The sequence below is a fragment of the Silurus aristotelis genome, assembly GCF_946808225.1.
Source record: "Silurus aristotelis genome assembly, chromosome: 15".
Classification (NCBI taxonomy): Eukaryota; Metazoa; Chordata; class Actinopteri; order Siluriformes; family Siluridae; genus Silurus; species Silurus aristotelis.
The window spans coordinates 5,287,894-5,310,116 of NC_139588.1; the positions used below are offsets into that span (position 1 = coordinate 5,287,894).

General features: G+C 39.8%; 3 protein-coding genes across 7 annotated transcripts in view; 2 read left to right on the forward strand and 1 right to left on the reverse strand.

Annotated features, from left to right (window-relative positions):
- Nucleotides 1–19,244, reverse strand: fbxo16 (F-box protein 16). 4 transcript variants are annotated; one of them, XM_083563091.1, is made up of 9 exons: nucleotides 18,645–19,244; nucleotides 15,786–15,891; nucleotides 15,640–15,675; nucleotides 15,336–15,542; nucleotides 11,164–11,328; nucleotides 10,775–11,007; nucleotides 10,471–10,573; nucleotides 9,378–9,600; nucleotides 1–313 (listed from the first exon to the last, which is right to left on the reverse strand). In XM_083563091.1, the coding sequence occupies exons 2-9, from the start codon at nucleotides 15,852–15,854 to the stop codon at nucleotides 264–266; spliced, it is 1,086 nt and encodes a 361-aa protein (XP_083419217.1). In that variant the 5' UTR covers nucleotides 15,855–15,891; nucleotides 18,645–19,244; the 3' UTR covers nucleotides 1–263. The 4 variants fall into 4 exon arrangements, with proteins under 4 accessions (XP_083419217.1, XP_083419216.1, XP_083419215.1 ...); XM_083563090.1 differs by having other exon boundaries at nucleotides 1–316; XM_083563089.1 differs by lacking the exon at nucleotides 18,645–19,244 and having other exon boundaries at nucleotides 15,786–16,322.
- LOC310738067 (uncharacterized protein) overlaps nucleotides 1–22,223 on the forward strand; it is a gene marked incomplete at its 3' end in the record, with an annotated part of 255,387 nt that overhangs the window by 178,592 nt on the left and 54,572 nt on the right. The window lies entirely within an intron of this gene.
- fzd3a (frizzled class receptor 3a) overlaps nucleotides 18,944–22,223 on the forward strand; it is a 20,173-nt gene continuing 16,893 nt past the window's right edge. Inside the window, exons 1-3 of one of the 2 annotated variants that reach the window (XM_083563041.1) lie at nucleotides 18,944–19,150; nucleotides 19,860–19,963; nucleotides 20,414–20,933. In XM_083563041.1, coding sequence (XP_083419167.1) covers nucleotides 20,715–20,933 — 219 coding nt within the window. In that variant the 5' untranslated portion in view covers nucleotides 18,944–19,150; nucleotides 19,860–19,963; nucleotides 20,414–20,714. The remainder of the gene's footprint in view (nucleotides 19,151–19,859; nucleotides 19,964–20,413; nucleotides 20,934–22,223) is intronic. The other variant, XM_083563042.1, reaches the window with a different exon arrangement.

Sequence of the window (22,223 nt, forward strand, 5' to 3'; positions counted from 1 at the left end):
TAAAGCAAAAAAACACATTTATAAAAAAAAAAATTTGCAATACAAAAAAAAAATTATAAGTATACTATATTTATATAAAGTATTCTGGAGACACAAACATTACATGCATGTATGTATGTATGAGGTGTGTTGCTGATCACCTCTGACTACAAATCCTTCAAAAACCTTTAAAAATACCAAACTACAAACTGATATTCCTGGGATAAAGCAATATTCCTGCAGTTCCTAATGTTGTCCACCAGATGTCGAGAAAGTGCAACTCTTCATCTCAGGATGGTGTCCTCCAGATCTGTCTGTCCTTCAGCCAGTAGCGCTGCTGCAATGTAATGATACAAGGTTTTAAGTTTGACTGAAAGATGTTCGGAATATAGAGTTACACTATCATCCAGGTTTTCCAAAAGTGTCTGTCTTCATATATAATTCCAGGACCTCCACGCTTGTACTGATTATAATACGACCAAGTCTTAATCCAAATGCACTTCTCCTGCTGTAGACCACATGTAAAACTACTGGAAGCTGTAACGGTGATGATAATCACACTCTCGCCGTCTCTTATGACTTTAAAAACATTTACGCCGCTAAGTGCTAGAATCTGTGCTGATTATAGACGGACAAGAATCAGCAAAACACATTTTTTATAGTGCCTTGCAAAAGTATTGACCCCCCCTTGGCGTTTCTCCTATTTTGTTGTCTGGATTTTTTGGGTGTTTGTATAATTTGATTTACACAACATGCCTTCCACTTTGAAGATGCAAAATATTTTTTTATTGTGAAACAAACAAGAAATAAGACAAAAAAACAGAAAACTTGAGCGTGCAACTATTCACCCCCCAAAGTCAATACTTTGTAGAGCCACCTTTTGCAGCAATTACAGCTGCAAGTCTCTTGGGGTATGTATCTATAAGCTTGGCACATCTAGCCACTGGGATTTTTGCCCATTCTTCAAGGCAAAACTGCTCCAGCTCCTTCAAGTTGGATGGGTTCCGCTGGTGTACAGTAATCTTTAAGTCATACCACAGATTCTCAATTGGATTGAGGTCTGGGCTTTGACTAGGCCATTTCAAGACATTTAAATGTTTCCCCTTAAACCACTCGAGGGGTTGCTTTAGCAGTATGCTTAGGGTCATTGTCCTGCTGGAAGGTGAACCTCCGTCCCAGTCTCAAATCTCTGGAAGACTGAAACAGGTTTCCTTTAAGAATTTCCCTGTATTTAGCGCCATCCATCATTCCTTCAATTCTGACCAGTTTCCCAGTCCCTGCTGATGAAAAACATCCCCACAGCATGATGCTGCCACCACCATGCTTCACTGTGGGGATGGTGTTCTCGGGATGAGAGGTGTTGGGTTTGCGCCAGACATAGCATTTTCCTTAATGGGCAAAAAGCTCAATTTTAGTCTCATCTAGCCAGAGTACCTTCTTCCATATGTTTGGGGAGTCTCCCACATGCCTTTTGGCGAACACCAAACGTGTTTGCTTATTTTTTTCTTTAAGCAATAGCTTTTTTCTGGCCACTCTACCGTAAAGCCCAGCTCTGTGAAGTGTACGGCTTAAAGTGGTCCTATGGACAGATACTCCAATCTCCGCTGTGGAGCTTTGCAGCTCCTTCAGGGTTATCTTTGGTCTCTTTGTTGCCTCTCTGATTAATGCCCTCCTTGCCTGGTCCATGAGTTTTGGTGGGCGGCCCTCTCTTGCCAGGTTTGTTGTGGGGCCATATTCTTTCCATTTTTTAATAATGGCTTTAATGGTGCTCCGTGGGATGTTCAAAGTTTTGGATATTTTTTATAACCCAACCCTGATCTGTACTTTTCCACAACTTTGTCCCTGACCTGTTTGGCGAGCTCCTTGGTCTTCATGGTGCCACTTGCTTGGTGGTGCCCCTTGCTTAGTGGTGTTGCAGACTCTGGGGCCTTTCAGAACAGGTGTATATATATATATATATATATATATATATATATATATATATACGAGGGAAATATTCCACTTACGAGGGAAATATCAAGGTCCCTTTCCGTGGGCTCACCACCTGCGGGAGAAACCGTAAGCGACGGTGCTGTGAGGATTGGGCAGCAGTCGAAGGCAGGGGCATGCTTAGACTGCTGCCCCCGCGACCCGGATTACGGATAAGCGGGAGAAAATTAATGAATGAATGAATGAATATATATTATATATACAGTGCCTTGCAAAAGTATTCGGCCATCTTGAACTTTGCGACCTTTTGCCACATTTCAGGCTTCAAACAAAGATATGAAACTGTAATTTTTTGTGAAGAATCAACAACAAGTGGGACACAATCATGAAGTGGAAAGAAATTTATTGGATATTTCAAACTGTTTCAACAAATAAAAAACTGAAAAATTGGGCGTGCAAAATTATTCAGCCCCTTTACTTTCAGTGCAGCAAACTCTCTCCAGAAATTCAGTGAGGATCTCTGAATGATCCAATGTTGACCTAAATGACTAATGATGATAAATAGAATCCACCTGTGTGTAATCAAGTCTCTGTATAAATGCACCTGCACTGTGATAGTCTCAGAGGTCCGTTTAAAGCGCAGAGAGCATCATGAAGAACAAGGAACACACCAGGCAGGTCCGAGATACTGTTGTGGAGAAGTTTAAAGCCGGATTTGGATACAAAAAGTTTTCCCAAGCTTTAAACATCCCAAGGAGCACTGTGCAAGCGATAATATTGAAATGGAAGGAGTATCAGACCACTGCAAATCTACCAAGACCTGCCCGTCCCTCTGAACTTTCAGCTTATACAAGAAGAAGACTGATCAGAGATGCAGCCAAGAGGCCCATGATCACTCTGGATGAACTGCAGAGATCTACAGCTGAGGTGGGAGACTCTGTCTATAGGACAACAATCAGTCGTATACTGCACAAATCTGGCCTTTATGGACGAGTGGCAAGAAGAAAGCCATTTCTTAAAGATACTTTTTATGGATGTCATTTAAAGTTTGACACAAACCACCTGGGAGACACACCAAACATCTGGAAGAAGGTGCTCTAGTCAGATGAAACCAAAATCAAACTTTTTGGCAACAATGCAAAACGTTATGTTTGGTGTAAAAGTAACACAGCTTATCACCCTGAACACACCATCCCCACTGTCAAATATGGTGGTGGCAGCATCATGGTTTGGGCCTGCTTTTCTTCAGCAGGGACAGGGAAGATGGTTAAAATTGATGGGAAGATGGATGGAGCCAAATACAGGACCATTCTGGAAGAAAACCTGATGGAGTCTGCAAAAGACCTGAGACTGGGACGGAGATTTGTCTTCCAACAAGACAATGATCCAAAACATAAAGCAAATTCTACAATGGACTGGTTCACAAATAAACATATCCAGGTGTTAGAATAGCCAAGTCAAAGTCCAGACCTGAATCCAATCGAGAATCTGTGGAAAGAACTGAAAACTGCTGTTCACAAATGCTCTCCATCCAACCTCACTGAGCTCGAGCTGTTTTGCAAGGAGGAATGGGCAAAAATTTCAGTCTCTCGATGTGCAAAACTAATAGAGACATACCCCAAGCGACTTACAGCTGTAATCACAGCAAAAGGTGGCGCTACAAAGTATTAACTTAAGGGAGCTGAATAATTACGCACGCCCAATTTTTCAGGTCTTTATTTGTTGAAAAAGTTTGAAATATCCAATAAATTTCGTTCCACTTCATGATTGTGTCCCACTTGTTGTTGATTCTTCACAAACAATTACAGTTTTATATCTTTATGTTTGAAGCCAGAAATGTGGCAAAAGTTCGCAAAGTGCAAGGGGGCCGAATACTTTCACAAGGCACTTTATATATGCATATGTATTCACCCCCTTTGCTATTAAGCCTCTAAATAAGATCTGGTGCAACCAATTACCTTCAGAAGTCACGTAATTACTTAAATAAAGTCCACCTGAGATCATGTGATCTAAGTGTCACATGATCTCAGTATATATATATATATATATATATATTATATTATATTATAATTTATATATATATATATATATATATATATATATATATATATATATATATATATATATATATATATATATTTTTTTTTTATATATATATATATATAAAATAATAAAAAATAAATAAAATATTTATAATAAAGTCCACCTGAGATCATGTGATCTAAGTGTCACATGATCTCAGTATATATATATTATATTTTATATATATATATATATATATATATATATATATATATATATATATATATATATATATATATATACTGAGATCATATACTGGGAGTATATATACTGATCTCAGTATATATATATTATATTTTATATATATATATATATATATATATATATATATATATATATATATATATATATATATATATATATATATATATATATATATATACTGAGATCATGTGACACTTTGATCACATGATCTCAGGTGGACTTTATTATAAATATTTTATTTATTTTTTATTATTTTATATATATATAAAAATATATATATATATATATATATATATATATATATATATATATATATATAAAAATATATATATATATATATATATATATATATATATATATATATATATATATATATATATATATATATATATATATATATATATAAAATATAATATAATATAATATATATATATATATATATATATATATATATATATATATATATATATATATATATATATATATACTGAGATCATGTGACACTTAGATCACATGATCTCAGGTGGACTTTATTTAAGTAATTACGTGACTTCTGAAGGTAATTGGTTGCACCAGATCTTATTTAGAGGCTTAATAGCAAAGGGGGTGAATACATATGCACGCACCACTTTTCCGTTATTTATTTTTTAGAATTTTTTGAAACAAGTTATTTTTTTTATTTCACTTCACCAATTTGGACTATTTTGTGTATGTCCATTACATGAAATCCAAATAAAAATTAATTTTTTGTAAGTTGTAAGGCAACAAAATAGGAAAAAAACGCCAAGGGGGGTCAATACTTTTGCAAGGCACTGTAAATATCAGAGAAGACATATTATAGACTGTATACACTGGACATAGGTTGAGAAAGCAAACAATATATCATATCATACAGGTGCATCTCAATAAATTAGAATATCATTAAAGAGTTTATTTATTTTAGTAATTCAATACAAAAAGTAAAACTTGTATATTATATAGATTCATCACACACAGACTGATATATTTCAAGTGTTTATTTCTTTTAATTTTGATGATATTGGCCCCGCGACCCGAATTACGGATAAGCGGGAGACAATGAATGAATGAATGAATGAATGATATTGGCTTACAGCTAATGAAACAACAATACAGACAGACAGGCAACACAAGACAGTGTGGGGCAATACACATAACACAAGATAGTGTGGGACAATACACATAACACAAGATAGCACCGACCAGTAAACCTACTGTATACTCTAAATATACAGTACTGTGCAAAGAGGACTATAAAGACTATAACTGAGAATATATGTAAACACAACGCAGTGCAAAAACAGCAGTAGCAGCAGTCGAGTGGTGCAAAAAAACAGCATGTAAACTGTGTAATATGGTTAAGTATAAATAATAATAAATAAATAGTGGTGGAATGGATTGAGATGAGTAATGAGTTTGTGTTAAGTTCAGGTTGTACAGTTCAGTAACACTCCGTTGTGTGTGTGTGTGTGTGAGTTCCAGTTTAGTTCTGTGTATTAAGGAGCCTGATGGCTCGTGGGGAAAAAGTTGTTACATAGTCTGAATGTGACGGCCCGAATGCTTTGGAACCGCTTTCCTGATGGCAGGAGGGTGAAGAGTGTGTGTGACGAGTGTGTGGGGTCGTCCACAATGCTGTTGGCTTTGCGGATGCAGCGTGTGGTATAAATGTCCATGATGGAGTGGAGAGAGACTCTGATGATCTTTTCAGCTGTCCTCACTATCCTCTGTAGGGTCTTGCGGTCCGAGACGGTGCAGTTTCAAACCATGCAGCTGCTCAAGATGCTCTCAATGGTCGTAGTGGTGGTGTCGTAGTAGTAGTAATGGTAGTGTCATTGACGAACTTGACGATGTGGTTTGAGCTAGGCATTGCTACACAGTCATGAGTCAGCAGAGTGAACAGCAGTGGGCTGAGCACACAGCTCTGAGGGGCCCCAGTGCTCAGCGTGGTGGTGCTGGAGATGCTGATCCCAATCCGGACTGACTGAGGTCTCCCAGTCAGGAAGTCCAGGATCCAGTTACAGAGGGAGGTGTTCAGGCCCAGTAGGCTCAACTTCTCAATCAGGTGCTGAGGGATGATTGTGTTGAATGCTGAGCTGAAGTCTATGAACAGCATTCGTACATATGTGTCCTTGTTGTCCAGGTGGGTGTGGGCCAAATGGAGAGTTGTGGAGATGGCATTGTCCGTGGAGCGGTTTTGATGATACGCAAACTGCATGGGGTCCAGTGAGGATGGAAGCTGTGTCTTGATGTGCCTCATAACGAGCCTCTCGTAGCACTTCATCACGATGGGTGTTGATGTGCACTCCTCTAAGTTGATCGAATCGCCGTTGGTTGCAGCCTTCCTAAACATGTCCCAGTCAGTGCACTTAAAACAGTCCTGAAGAGCAGAGGTGGCTCCTCTATTAATGTGCTTGGATACAGCACTCTGTGAACAGCAGCTTCTGCGACGACCTATTGTGTCTTACCCTCCATGTGCAGGGTGTCAATGATTATCTTCTGTACAACTGTCAAGTCAGCAGTCTTCCCCCATGATTGTGTAGCCTGAACCAGACTGAGACACCTTTTAAAGGCTCAGGAAACCTTTGCAGGTCTTTGGATTTAATTAGCTGAGTATAGTGTGACACCACGAGTCTCCAATATAGAATTTTTTCACAATATTCTAATTTTCTGGGATACTCAATTTTGGGTTTTCATTAGCTGTAAGCCAAAATCATTAAAATGAAAATAAAGAAATATATCAGTTTGTGTGATGAATCTATATAATATACGAGTTTCACTTTTTGCATTGAATTACTAAAATAAATCAACGTTTTAATAATATTCAATAATTTTTTGAGATGCACCTGTATATACTATCCTATAATACCCCCTATTCTATCCTATCATACACTGATCAGGCAGTGGCGGGTGGTCAGAGCAGGCAAAGCTTTCTCTGCTGGCCTAAACACAATCAGAAGCACTGACCTACATTTACAACCTAAATTCTAAAATTTGTTCCATGAAATTGTATTAATTTATTCCTAACAGTTTATACTCTTCATTTCGTAGCGTTTCTCTCGGCTGCACCGCTTCCAGTACGTGTATGTGAATGTTAGATTTTTTGTCCAATCAGATTTCAGCCTATATGTGCTGCCATGTCACTCTAATCTGCCCAGGGCTTGCAAAGTTATTACTGCAGGTTTTTTGACCATTGTCTCCTTAATAAAAAGCTCTGTTTCTTTAACAATCCGATTTCATATTCGCCCCACAGGGCAGCTAGCTGGCCCGGAATAGCATCAGCATTTTTCCATCCTCTGATTGGTTGGTCAGAGGGGAAACTGTTACAGCCAAGTTCGACTGGTAAAACAAGTCTGTAGCTCTGCACACATTAATACATCTGAGTTAGACTTTTTTATGCCTGAAGGAGGAAGAGAAATTGATTTGGTCTCTGACATACTTAAAAATAAATTTTCAAGAAAAGCTAGACTGAAAAGCGTGAGTCTGCATCTCTGGTGAGTAGGTTATTTTATTAAATTTTTTTTGTCATGTTGTTAGACAAATATTGATTCTGAACTGCTCCAGATAATGGAGTTGCACAGTTGATGTTGTAGTGTAGAGGTTTGAAGTCTTAACTGGGTTTCTTGCTTTAGTAAAATGGTATTTACCCTCCATATGTAAAATGCCTCTCTCTCTGTAATGCCACGTGTTGTTATAATGCGTTTTTGTATAGTATTGATTGATTGATTGATATTGGTTTCTATAATCACGACGTGATAGTGGGGGTATTAAGAGGTGGATTAAGTCCAGTAAGTCCCCACTGAAGGCCCAGGTTGTCAGGATCTCCTTCCGGTTTCACGGTGCGCACTTCCGGGTCGTCGGCCATCTTGCAGTTTTTTCGGGCCTCCCGGTATTTAAGGATAACCAAAACTTTAGCTCTGGGCCAGATTATCTTACCGGCTCCCTAGCCCCTGAGAATACTCTTGCCACCCTGCCTGCCCTGGTTTCTGATCCAGTTTCTGATCCTGAACCTGATCCTGTTCCTGATCCCTGTTCTTCTCTGCCTCCCTAGTTACCTGGTTTAAACTCTGGAATGTTTATTGGGTTTTTTTGTTTCTGCTCTGCCTATGTTGCTTCGTTTTGCCGGCTTTCTAAATTTTGGACTGTTTTGAATTTTGGTTTTGGTTCTTCCCTGTTCGCCTCTGTTTTTGACCCTAGACTGTTTTTTGGACTTTGTTTTTGCCTTTGCCCTATTACTCTGCTAATCTTATTAAAGCCTGTTTTCTCCATACCCCTGTGTGCATCCTGCATTTGGGTCCTTACTCACCTAGCCCTGCACCCGTGTGCTCTGACACAGGTACCAAATGCACGGCCTGCCACTGTGATCAGGTATAACATTATGACCACCTGCCTAATATTGTGTTGGTCCCCATTTTGCTGTTAAAACAGTTGAGACTCATCGAGCATTAACATCATGAACTTCTTCAGCAGTTTGAGCTACAGGAGCTCGTCTGTTGGATCGGACCACACGGACCAGCCTTCGTTTCCCACGTGCATCAATAAGCCTCAGCCGCCCACGACCCTGTCGCCAGTTCACCACTGGTTCTTCCTTGGACCACTTTTGATAGATACTGACCAATGCAGACCAGGAACATCCCACAAGATCTGCAGTTTTGGAGATGCTCTGACCCAGTCGTCTAGACGTAACAACTTGCTCAAATCCTTTTTTCCTGCTTCAAACACGTCAACTTTGAGGACAAAATGTTCACTTGATGCCTAATAAATATATCCACTCACTAACAGGTGCCATGATGAAGAGATAATCAGTGTTATTCACTTCACCGTTCATAATGTTATAATGTCAAAATGTTATGCCTGATCGGCGTATATCCTATTCTTTTATACCCCATTATAATCTATTCTATCTTTTATCCTGTCCGATCATATATCGTACGATGTCAGTCCGGCTTCTCTGTCTATTTTCAATCATGACAGTTAACGCTGTTCCTCTTAGTTTGAACTAAAGTCAATAAATAATTTACTTGTTAACAGTAGACTGTGTGCATGGAGATATTGGTATGTTTCATGTGAACATTAGCTTTGCTAGCCCATGTGTACACTATGGGATTGAGACACAGCAAACCTAGCTTAACCATGTTATAAATGAATATCCGCATTAATGTACTCACTTGGTGTGCTCCTGTGGGATCTTAGTGACGCTTGGAGATTCTTCTCCGTCAGTCTGGGTACCGGATTCCTTACCGGACCTGGCCGTATCCCAGCGTTCCACTGGATTTGACTGATCTTGTTTTCCGAGTCTTTACTAGAGAAAGGCGCAGCGCTCTGCGTTGCCCACTGAGGTCTGCTTTGCCGTCTCTTACTGTCCGCACCGAGCTCTAGCGATGACAAGATCTGAGAAAGAATAAGGATTTAATATGCAGATTTTCCTGATTTTCTAGATTTCATTCGCTATCCAACCCGTTAATGAGGTAAAAATCCTGACCAATCTCAGGTGCCATTTAGTGAATTTGTGGTCGGTTGCCTGCGGTCGGTGTATTGTGTAATATCTTTACAGATATTAGGAGTGGTATCTTATATCATGATATTTATATTTATTTTCTAGAAATATAGGAATGTATAATGATTTTCTAGAAATAAATTAGTATATCGTTTTTATTGAATGAATAAGTATATCGTTTTATATATATATATATATATATATATATATATATATATATATATATATATATATATATATATATATATATAAAACGATATACTAATTTATTTCTAGAAAATCATTATACATTCATATAAAATGAGCTTTCGACACCAAAGGAACCTTTTCTTGCGTGTGGAAGAGGCCCCATGTCTTTTTCTTTTTTTTTTATTTACTGTTTTTCTCACCAGTTCCACACCGCAGAAGATGCACCTTTCCTTCGCACAATCTTCTTGTTTGTAGCGAGATTTGTAGAACCTGCTACCTCTGCTGCCCGGCGATAAAGTTAACGAGTGGGATCTCTACCGTTTGGCACATTTCTACCGTGTCTCGCGGTATATAGCCCACCTCTTACAGACATGCAAACATTTTTTCAAGAACGATAAACATCTCAGCTTATCTCATGTAGCTTTATTTATTGCTGAATGTAGACACCACCTTGCTGAAATTTTTTTATTGTTATATTAATTGTAATGGTCCCTGAGGGTCTCTACTTGTAAACGGTGTATAATATTCAGTCTCAGGCATTTGGGCATCCACAGTTCCACTGTGTAGCAGCTTACCATAGACTTGGCCTTGCAGCGTTTGTATGAGGAGGCAGACAGGGTTTTCTTCTGTGTGCTTTCCTGCGCTGTGTCGGGATTAGTCCTTCTGTTTCTTGTTTGTCTGCAGAAATATCCGAGATGATTTCATTTTTTAGGGTAAACACACATATGCTGGACATACAATGTGCGCAGGACTTGCATAGGAGAAGGTCAGTTCATCTTGGGGTATATTGAGGACGATACCACTTTTTTTTACTCTTTTAGGATAGTGTGTGTATATGTGTTTGTGTGTGCATGCAGAGAACTGTCGACGTGGTCTTACACTTGTCTTGCATACTCGAATGGGTCGAGGTTGTCCAAGTAGTTAAAGCGTATCGTGTCAGTAGGGTGTCTGTCTGAGTCTCTCCAGGGCGGAAGTCCTTTCGGTGAAGGTAAACTCCGCTCATGCTGACTCAGGACACTGGGCCTCGTTTCTCCGTTCTCCAAAGTCAGATCCTCAAATTCACTGCTGATCACCTTCACCTCAGGAATGATAATTTCCTCCTTGTCAAGTGTCTGTGAAAGTAAAAAACACCCCAGCAAACTCAGACTAATAGAACGCAATCGTTTTAGTTACATCGAACGTTGGAAAATGACAAATATACAAATAGAGATTTATTTCCTAGATGAAAATGACGTCCTCTTCAGCCCACATTCTATACCGAATCTTACCTTCGGTCGGCTAACGTGAAGCCCCTGCACGGTCTCAACATAGTGCCTTTTCCACACACCCTGCTCAAACGGTGTAGGAGTGAAAGTTATACACCAACCCAGTCTCAGGCATTTCGGCATCCACAGCTGGTCCAGCTCCACCAGGCTCTTCCAATGCCAGCTTACCTTAAAGAGGTTCAGAATAATTAGCGAAAGCATCAGTTACCATGGTATACTTTATATGACGTTATATATGACTGCTTGTCAAGTGACCCAACTGTTAAACTCCTAAAATTTGCAGATGATACTACACTCATCGGACTCATTCAAGATAGTGACGGGTCTGCATATCAGCAGGGGGTGAAGTGGCTGGTGCTACTGTGCAGTCAGAACAAGCGAGAGATAAACACACTCAAAACTGTGGAGATGATAGTGGACTTTAGGAAATACCCCTCAACACTACTTCCCCTTACAATATCCAGCAGCCCTGTGCCATCTGTGGGGACCTTCAAGTTTCTGGACACTCCTATTTCCCAAGACCTAAAATGGGAGTCCAACATAAACTCTATTCTAAAAAAAGGCCCAGGAGAGGATGTACTTTCTACGCCTATTAAGGAAGTATGGTCTGCCACAGGAGCTGTTGATGCAGTTCTACACTGCAGTCATTGAATCTGTCCTGTGCACATCAAATCTATATCTCTCAAATTTATGGTCCTGAGGAACCCGCCGAGCCGGTGCCCATTCTGCCTCCTACACTCATTCTGAGTCCTATCGTATGGGAGTTGGACAGAGAGATCCGTGCGGCCGCACGGAGAGAAGCCGTGCCCCCTGGTTGTCTGGCCGACCGTACCTTCGTTCCCCTGGAGTGTCGACAAACCTTACTAAGGGCAATACACAAAGTCTCCGGCTCAGGACACCCGGGCAGAAAGCAGACCCTGCACTTGGCTCGGAGGCGATACTGGTGGCCAGGGATGAGCAAAACGGTGGCAGAATTCATCCAGGGCTGCAACATCTGTGCCATCTCGAAGACCCCCCGGCACTTACCCGTGGGCAAACTCATCCCTCTGCCTACTCCCCAATGGCCGTGGTCACACATAGGCATCAACTTTGTGACAGACTTACCACGGTCGGAAGGCTATACCAGTGTTCTGGTGGTCATGGACAGGTTCTCCAAGGCCTGCCGCTTCGTCCCTCTTTGAGGCCTCCCCACGGCCCTGGAAACCGCAGAAGCCCTCTTCCAGCATGTCTTCCGCAACTTCGGTCTCCCAGAGGAGATAGTGTCTGATAGAATCTGTCATCCGGTTACCACCCTCAATCTAACGGTCAAACTAAGCGAAAGATACAAGAACTGGGGAGGTACTTAAGGACTTACTGCCATCAGGACCAGGTGGAGTGGAGCCAGTTTCTGCCCTGGGCTGAATACGCGCAGAACTCGTTGCGCCAAAACACCACCGGTCTCACGCCGTTCCTATGCATGCTAGGGTTCCAACCCCTGCTGTTTTCATGGTCTGATGAACCTTCCCACGTGCCTGCAGTGGACCACTGGTTCCGGGAGAATGTCAGGACATGGGAGGCCGCACACACCCAACTGCGCAGGGCTTTAAGAGAGACCCAGCAACATGTGGATGCACGGAGGTTGGAGGCCCCATCTTACAGGCCCAGGGACTTGGTTTGGTTGTCCTTCAAAGATCTCCAGCTGCGGTTCCCCTGCCAGAAGCTGAGCCCCCGGTACATTGGGCCCTTTAGATCAACGAGGCGGCTTATCGGCTGGAACTCCCGCCGCGGTATCAAATTCACCATACACCCCATTGACCACTCAACGCCTGGTGTGGCAGCAGGGCCCCCTCCGCCAGAAGTATTGGACCAGCCCTTGGTCTACTCGGTGCGGGAGGTACTGGACTCTCGTCATCGGGACAGGTGCCTGGAGTACCTAATGGACTGGGAGGGCTATGGCCCCGAGGAACGTTCATGGGTGTCGAGACAGGACGTACTGAATCCAGCAATCCTGGAGGAGTTCCACGCCCCGCCCATCCCCTTCGTCCTGCGCCCCGGGGTCGGGTCTGTCAGGGACCTACCAGCCACACCTTCACCAAACCCACCTATCACTCCATGTAGCTCTACATTCTACTAACCACCTGCACCTGGCACTTATCAGCCACCACCCTATATAACCTCCGTTCCCCAACTAGCTCATTGTCCGTTCTACAGTTTAGGCTGAAGAACCACGTCGGACTACTCAAGCTACAGATATCCTGTCCCGTGTTGGATTACTGTTGTTTGCTGGAATTTATAAGGTCAACGAACTCTCTGCTCTTAGCATTTACCAGGTTTAGTCAAACCTGGAGTTTACGTTTGGTTCCCAGTTTTTTGCTCTTTGCCTTTTTGCTCTTCATTAAAACCTTTGTTTGTTGCACTTCGGTTTACCTAAACACACCTAAAATTCGCATCAGAGCATCAGCATAAGAGTTAACAATGTGATGCTTCGATTTAAAAAGTAATAGATGCGCTACAGTTTAATTATTTAGACACTGACCAAGAATTTGTGAAGGATTTTCGAATTGTAGATGGATTTCTCATCGCTAATCTGTTTCTTTAGTGTGTGTGTGTATATATATATATATATATATATATATATATATATATATATATATATATATATATATATATATATATATATACTGTACTGTATATACTGTATATAAAATCTTCTTGGCTCGTCCACTGCCAGCTTACCTTCTTGCTTAATCCTGCGTATTATAACAGTCATCCCCTGATAATTTGAGGTTTAGAACGTAACTCCCGTGAGTTCCGGGGGACCACTGTAATCATTACAATTTTCTATGCAAAGTTTAGTCAAAAAAGCCAGATACCATTGAACATCACAGCTTCTTAAAGACTTAGATAATAAATATGATTAAATTACTGAAATATTTTATTTACTTGCAAATCAGCTACATCAAAACATATGCAGCAAGTGTGTGTACAATACCCCCATTAGACAGGCACACCAGAGTATAAAAATATTTAAAAAAATTCCCCCTTGATTTGATTAGTTTTGTTACTCATGATAGTCCTGCTTGTACAATACTTAAATTCATGTCTCATGCATTTTTAAGTATTCAAAAATTATTTTGATATATGCCAGTGGTGTGCCATCAGGGCCAGCAAAGCCTTCTCTTCTATATTTACAACCTAAATTCTAATATTTGTCTTAATAAATTGTATTAATTTATTCCCAACTGTTTATTCTCTTCTTTTCGTAGGGTTTCTCTTGGCTGCACTGCTACGTGTATGTGGATGTTAGATTTTTTTTGTCCAATCAGATTTCAGCCTCTATGTGCTGCCATGTCAATCTAATCTTCCCAGCGCCTTCAGAATCAGTACTGCTGGCCTTTTTACCTTACAGAATATTAGCAATGGGTCTGTGTCTTTAGCCAATCAGATTTCAAATTCACCTCACAGGGCAGCTAGCTGGTCCAGAATAGCGTCAGCATTTTTCCGTCCCCTGATTGGTTGGTCAGAGAGAAACTGTTACAGCCAAGTTCGACTGGCAAAACATGTGTGTACCTCTGCACACATTAATACATATAAGTTAGACTTTTTTTTTCGCTACTGAGAAAGAGAAATTTATTTGGTCTCTGACATTATTAAAAATGCATTTTGAAGAAAAGCTAGACATCGTGAGGAGGTCTGCCAACCCCGAAGCTAGCTAGCTTGTCTTAACCCAGGAAAGGGTTTGTTCACCACTTCCAGACCAGTGAATACGAGGGGTATCACTGGCTTACAGCCTCTGAGGAGCGGTGCAAATTATGAGTCTGCATCTCTGGTGAGTAGGTTGTATTTTATTTACATTTTAATGTTTTTTTTCATTTTATTAGACAAATATTGATTCTGAACTGCTCCAGATGATGTAGGTGGCGCAGTTGTAGTGTAAAGGTTTTAAGCTTGCTTTAGTAAAATGGTATTCACCCTCCATATGTAATGCCACATCTTGTTATATTGCGTTTTTTTATAGTAATTGAGACGTGATAGTGGTGGTATTAAGAGGTGGATTAAGTCGGGTAAGTCCCCACTGAAGGCCCAGGTACCAAATGCACACTGATATATGCAAATTTAGTATATATTATTTATGAATTTGTTAAGCAATATAAAACTAAACCTGCAGCTTTCCTATTGTGATTGAAGTTATTTACCTGTGCACATCTACAGAGGCTTCGTGGGTCGAGGAATGAGAAGATATAAAGGGATATGATTCTGGGCAGAACACTCGTAAAGTCCAGCGCTTCCACAGGCACCCGAGTGCACAGAGTCTGACGAAGAAACTTCAGCTGGCCCAAGGAGCATCGGGAGAAGAAATCCTGCAACACCAGCTTCCTCTGGCTATCAGACCACTTATCAAACTGGGAAACAGATTGGTGCGGTGTTTGAATGAATATGCGATGTCGTGTTTCTGTGTGTTGCAGAGGGACTACAAAAGAACAAGTTCTTATTTCTCACCCACTTGCCGACGAGGTTTCTCCTCTCTTCAAAGACCTTCAACAGATCAAGAGAACCACATGACCGACAATGTTTAGATGTATGACCACTACTAAAATAAGGAAGAATAATACTGAAAGGGTTTAAGAATGGTCAGATGGACACACATGGCTGTTGGATATGTGGTGGTTTAGTGGTGTCCAGGAGCTCATCTTGGTCTGCATCTTGCTGCCCATGGTGTTCCAGCGTCGAAAAACATCGAAAACAACACTCCTGTAAAATAATGAGCGATTGCAGTGACGCAATGTAATCAGTATTAAGTAGAATAGTAACATGATGAAACAGTGTACAGGGTGTAAAGCAGTGACAGGCCAAAAAGGCCAGCAATGCTTACTCTTACTTTTTCTCGGACTTGCGTTCTAATATATTTTTGTCCATGGATATGCATTGAATTATTCTTTTCTCCTCATTTCATAGCTTTTATCTCCTTGGGCCGAGTGTAAGTTTAAGTTGGCTTTTCTATACAATCCGATTTCAGCCATCACATCATGTGTTAACATCAAATATACCTAAATTAAGCCCTTCACAGTCAGCACTGCAGGCACTTGTAGCGTAATATCCATGTTGCTTGACGGCCGTCTAACAGGCGCCCAATAACGTCGTGATTTTCATGGTAAGAGCGCGCACTAGTCAGAGTTCGCAAACTGCATCTGAAGCAAACTGCACAAGCTCAAATACATTCTTGTGGATTAAATGGGTGTTTTTTTTCATTGCACAACGCCTGACAGAGAAGAAGCAATTGATTTGGTTACAGATGCACTTACATTTACAAGATGCACTTTTCAAGAAAAGATGGACATCGTGAGGAAAGATCGGCCAAAACAATTCAAAACAGTTAAGCTTTTTTAAAGAGGCATTTTCAAGAGACAGACAGACAGACAGACAGACAGACAGACAGACAGACAGACAGACAGACAGACAGACAGACAGACAGACAGACAGACAGACAGACAGACAGATAGATAGATAGATAGATAGATAGATAGATAGAAACTGTGATACAGCTTAGTGGAATTGGGTTAATAACTACAATAATCATTAACCTATTTCTTCATAAACAGAAAAAAAGATATTGTGATGAAAGGTAGAATGTGTGAAGACTCCAGGTTGCTGGAAAAGAAAAATCTCCCTCCCTCCCAGTTACCTTCATTGAGATGTTGGAGCACACACACAGACACCAAGGCGTTAAAAAAAAAAGTCACCTATCAAATGATCACAGCCAACACTTGTTCAAGTTAATATTTTACCCATCAGCAATGTTTATGAGCCCTGAGTACCAACCTACCAACTGTACCTCAGAGTGCTACATGAGTTTAGACAGAAAATTTAATTATAAGTCTATGACTGCATTCATAAATGACCAGTGGTAGAGGGTAACAAAGTAAATGTACTTCATAATTTGTACTTCTGTAATTGATTGAAGAATTTCCTTTTAGAAAGAGATTTATTTTTACTTCACTACATTTCAAAGTCAAATCTCTTACATTTTATTTAACTACATTTTGTGAAATCAGTCGTTCCTTGTTATTTATTAGCGGATAAAAACTTAACTGGTCAAACACACAGCAAACCAGCAATCATACAGTTCAGCGTCAGTTCAACAGCGAGCAGAACATTTAGAGAGGAATAAACGATGAAAGGAACTCTTGACTCAAACTCACCACAACACCTTATTTGCGTGATTTTTTTAAGTACTTGAAAATAAGGTTTTGGGCTCATGATAATTGTAATAGATATCAATATGTTTAACTCATTAATATCATTCTATTAATAGATCAGTGTGCGAGTCTTTTCACATAAACTGAGTTAATTAAGAGTCTTGTGTCAAAAATTACAATAGGAACATTACAGATGTAATAAATCACAGGACATTGGATACTTAAGTACATTTGAAGGCAAATAATTTTGTACTTTTACTCTTTAAGTGAAAGAATGAATGTATCCAGGCTGTACAACCATCATATAGAACACAAGCAGAGAAAAGATGATGACAATCTGGTATCAGGAATGTCTCAGTCGCTGACTCCCTCTTCTGCCTTCTGCCGCGCTTGTTGTTTGCTTGGTAAACTAGCCTACATCTGTGGTAAGTGAGAGCCAGGAAATGATACACCAGTGGTAGGTTGAAAAACGGCATGCAATGAGAAGAAAAAATATTTATAATATCACCAACTAGATTACAACTAAAGTAACGAGCCTGGGTTGAAAATGTGAGACGATGAAAGATATTAGTGTAAAAAAATGTAATGAGTGAAAGTAAAAAGCTGTCAGAAAAATAAATAATGAAGTAAAATACTGATACCAGAAAAATCTACTTAAGTACAGTAACGAAGTATTTGTTCTTCATTTACATCCCACCTCTGGTTATTATGTACTTTTCATAAACAATGAGGAATAAAAAATTTAAAAAAATCTAAAAAGACCTAAGTATAGCAAAAAAAAATAAAAAAACACAAATACACCTATGTACATAACACAAAAGTAAATAAATACATGCTTTCTTACATAGATTCATGTGACAAAAATGATTTAGTAAAGGACACTGAAATCTGCATCTGACTTCACCATACAAGACAATGACCCGAAGCATCCGTCCAAGCTCTGTGTTATTTAGAGAGCAAACAGTCACCTGGAGTGTTATATATCATGTAATGGCCTGCTCAGTCACTGCACCTAAATCCTAATGAACTTCTCTGGGATGAACTGGATCACAAGGTCAGAAGAAAATCTCAAACTAGTGAAGAACATCTTTGGCAAGTTTGACAAGAGGCATCAGTATTCGAACAGAATGGGGTTGGGTATATATTTGTTTGGTCAAAGTAAACCACACCAATAAATTACTTCGTTTGTTACATATAAACAAAGGGAACATGCACAATACTCTCTCAACTGCTGTATTACACTACATCACACTGAAACACATTAGGAAACCGATAACACGGGCTTGTATAGTAGTAGTAGTCACATACCGTTAGCAGAAGCTTACTAGAGCAGAAGAAGCAGCCATGTTTACCGATCAGAGTCTGTTTCCTTATACAGTTTGATCGGTTTCCATGGAGTTCGTTTGCGCCGCCTCCGAGCAACGACTCCAGCACCACCCCTCCATTTCTACTGCCGCTGCTGCTGCTGCTAAATATAAAACCGTCTCAGCGCCTCGGGACCTGCTTTATTTAACGACCACAGTATATAATATCTTTATAATATATTTTCCACTTGGCTTTTATTCGCATGTAACGCCCTCGCTTACCGCGTGCGCGCGCTCGTGCCCGCTGCCGCTGTTGTTACTCGACGCACCACACCAGGCGCGCGGTCTGCACGCGCGCAGACGCAGGAGACGTGAAGAAGAGCCGCGGTGAGTGTGTGCGTATGAAAGACGGTCCGGTGCGTGATTCTTTCATCCGCTGCATAGCAGTAAGGAGGCCTGCATTCGGTAAGAAGAACCGAACACCATCACAGAGACGCCTTCATTACCCTGGTAAGCTTCCTCTGATATCATCTCACAATACACTGAGCGAGCACGCGCTTTGTTCTTCAAAGAACATGGTCCCGTGCGTGTATGATATACGCTCGAGAAGTGATACCGCCGTGATTAACGTGTCTCTGTCTGTCTGTCTGTCTGTCTGTCTGTCTGTCTATCTATCCATCTATCTAATCCATCTATCTAATCCATCTATCTAATCCATCTATCTAATCCATCCATCCATCCATCCATCCATCCATGCTCCACTCATCTGGGAAGGTTTTTCACTAGATGAAGGAACTGTATGGATTATAGTGATCATTCAACTACATTAGCATCAGTGAGTTCAGGTACTGATGTTGGTGAAAGGTCTGGAGTTCAGTTGTTGTTTCAGTTCATCTTATAGGTGAGGTCAACATGTCACCATGTCTTCATCAAGCTCCATAGAGCATTGTCATTTTGGAACAGTGTATGAGGCTTTGACTTCCAGTGAAGAGAAATTGTAATGCTACAGCAGACAAGGACATTTTAGACGACTGTGTGCTTCCAGGTTTGTGACAACAGTGTAGGACATAACCACACATGGGTGTGATGGACTGGTGTCTGCATACTTTTGGCCTTAAAGTAAATTTCGAAATGTTTTCATTGCAAGAATAGTAATAAAAAGACATCATTCATGTGTTTTTCCTTTCTTTTCTTTTTTTATTCTTTTTACACACAACAGTATGAAATTCCTCAGTACCAATTACAGAGACGCATCCCTTTATCATAATGCTGCCCCCACCATGCTTCCTTGTGGGTATGAGGACACAGTTCATCTTTTACCAGGTATGATGAGTTACTTACAAAGAGTTACTTACTAAGAGTTGTATTACTCTTTATTCTGACCAGATTAGTGTTCCAGAAGAGCTTCGGTGCATATTACCTGACCGGTTTAAGGTCTTTGCTATGGCTTTGCAGCTTTTTCTTTACTCACATGTTGTTTAATAATGTTCCTGAGAATATTACACCTTCACCTTCATCAAATAGAATTTCAATACAGTATCTCCCTATAAATGGATGGATATTTGCAGTATTAGACATATCTGAGGCAAACGTGTCTACATGTTAATTTTGCCCCCCAAAATTTTGCCCCCTTCTTTAAAATCGTTTGATTTAGATGTGACGATTTTTCTATTGTAATCCTGTCCTGAATCAGTACATAGTCTTTGTGTACACTGAGAAGAGAATGTGTCACTGGTATTGCATGTGAAATTTGTTCTGGTCTTTTTTCTACAGATCTGGTGAGGTGGTCAAACAAGTAAAAAAAAAAGGAAAAACAATTAAACTAGGCCATGCAAGTACACCTGAAGAAGGAACATTGTTAAGAAGCTCATTTTACGTTTTACAGCAGAACAATGGAGATCAGCTAATCCACTGGCACCACCTCAAATTCAAATCAATGAGGCAACTCTATCTCTCATAACACACACACACACACACACACACACACACACACACACACACACACACACACACACACACACAAACCTATCCCTCCCTAAAACATCGCAGAGAGTGACATCATTCGGTTCCTGCCATGTTTCTGGCTGAGGTCAGGACAATGGATCTTGCTTGGGTCGTGCTTTCCATGCTAAGCACATGCACAGCTATCAACATGCCTTCCTCAAGCAGCCACAGCAGCTTTACCTGCGAGCCCATCACACTCAGGATGTGCCAGGGTCTGTCTTACAACACCACGTTCATGCCCAACCTACTCAACCACTATGATCAGCAAACCGCAGCTCTTGCCATGGAGGTACGTCTACCGTCGATTCTTTGCTTTGTGTGCTTACATATATTTATATGTATGTGTGTGTGTGTGTGTGTATATGTGTGTGTGTGTATATATATATAAATTGTAGTATGCTTAAGAATATTCATCCCCTCATTAATCTTTTTGCTTTTAAATACATCGCAATGAGTTTTATTTTGATTATACTTTTTTTCTTCTTTTTTTTTTTTACAAACATTTAATAAAAATGTCATCAGAATTTTTATATATATATATATATATATATATATATATATATATATATATATATATATATATATATATATATATATATATATATATAAAAAATTCTGATGACATTTTTATTAAATGTTTTTGTAAGAAAAAAAAAGTATAATCAAAATAAAACTCATTGCGATGTATTTAAAAGCAAAAATACATCGCATTTTCCATGAGGTCTTAAAAGTAAAATCAAAATTTTAGGCCTTAAAATGTCTTAAATTCGCTGTTCCGAGTCTTAATTTTCTGATGTCCATGTAACGCTACCGCTAATGCTCATTAAAATGCTCCTCTTGGATCATCATTGATGATTGTACTATTGATTGTACCACAAACATAAAACTTTTCTCAGCTATGGGGAAGTGCAAGGTTGTTAATATATGGCCAGTTGCTAACAAAATGTGGTTGTGTGTGTGTTTTAACATTATATAGGTTTTATATGTATAGGTCTTAAATTTCATTCTTAATGGTCTTAAAAAGGTCTTAAAAAAATCTTTTTTTTTTTCATAAACCACAAAAGACTGTTGACCAAAGTGCTATAAAAAGTAATAAAGGGTCACACAGATACAACCAACATATCATAAAATGAAGACTTTATACTGAATCATAAGCGAAAAGAAACAAATATGCTTTAAAACGTGACTTTGGTAAAGATTTAATGTAGAGCAGGAACACGTTCCAAAGCTTTGGGCCAGCAGTTGAGAACGCTAGGTTTTAAAGGACAGTTGTAAGATATGAGGACCTGGATGGAAAAGTTGAATGGAAATGAGATCAGAAATGAAAAAAGCTTTAAACTAAATTTCACGAGGGGCGTTAAAATCAGAACTTTGAGTTTATAATATAAAAGAAGAAATTGAAAATTAATACACTTATCCCAATGTTTAACTAACACCCGGAAAGATTTGGCATCGAAAGATTTGTCGGTACGTCTAAAACATGCTAGGACATCCTGCTTCACTTCCTTATCAGGGAACCACCATGGGATCGTTACTGATGTCACATATATTCTTCCATCTTTAAAATGTTATCCTATCC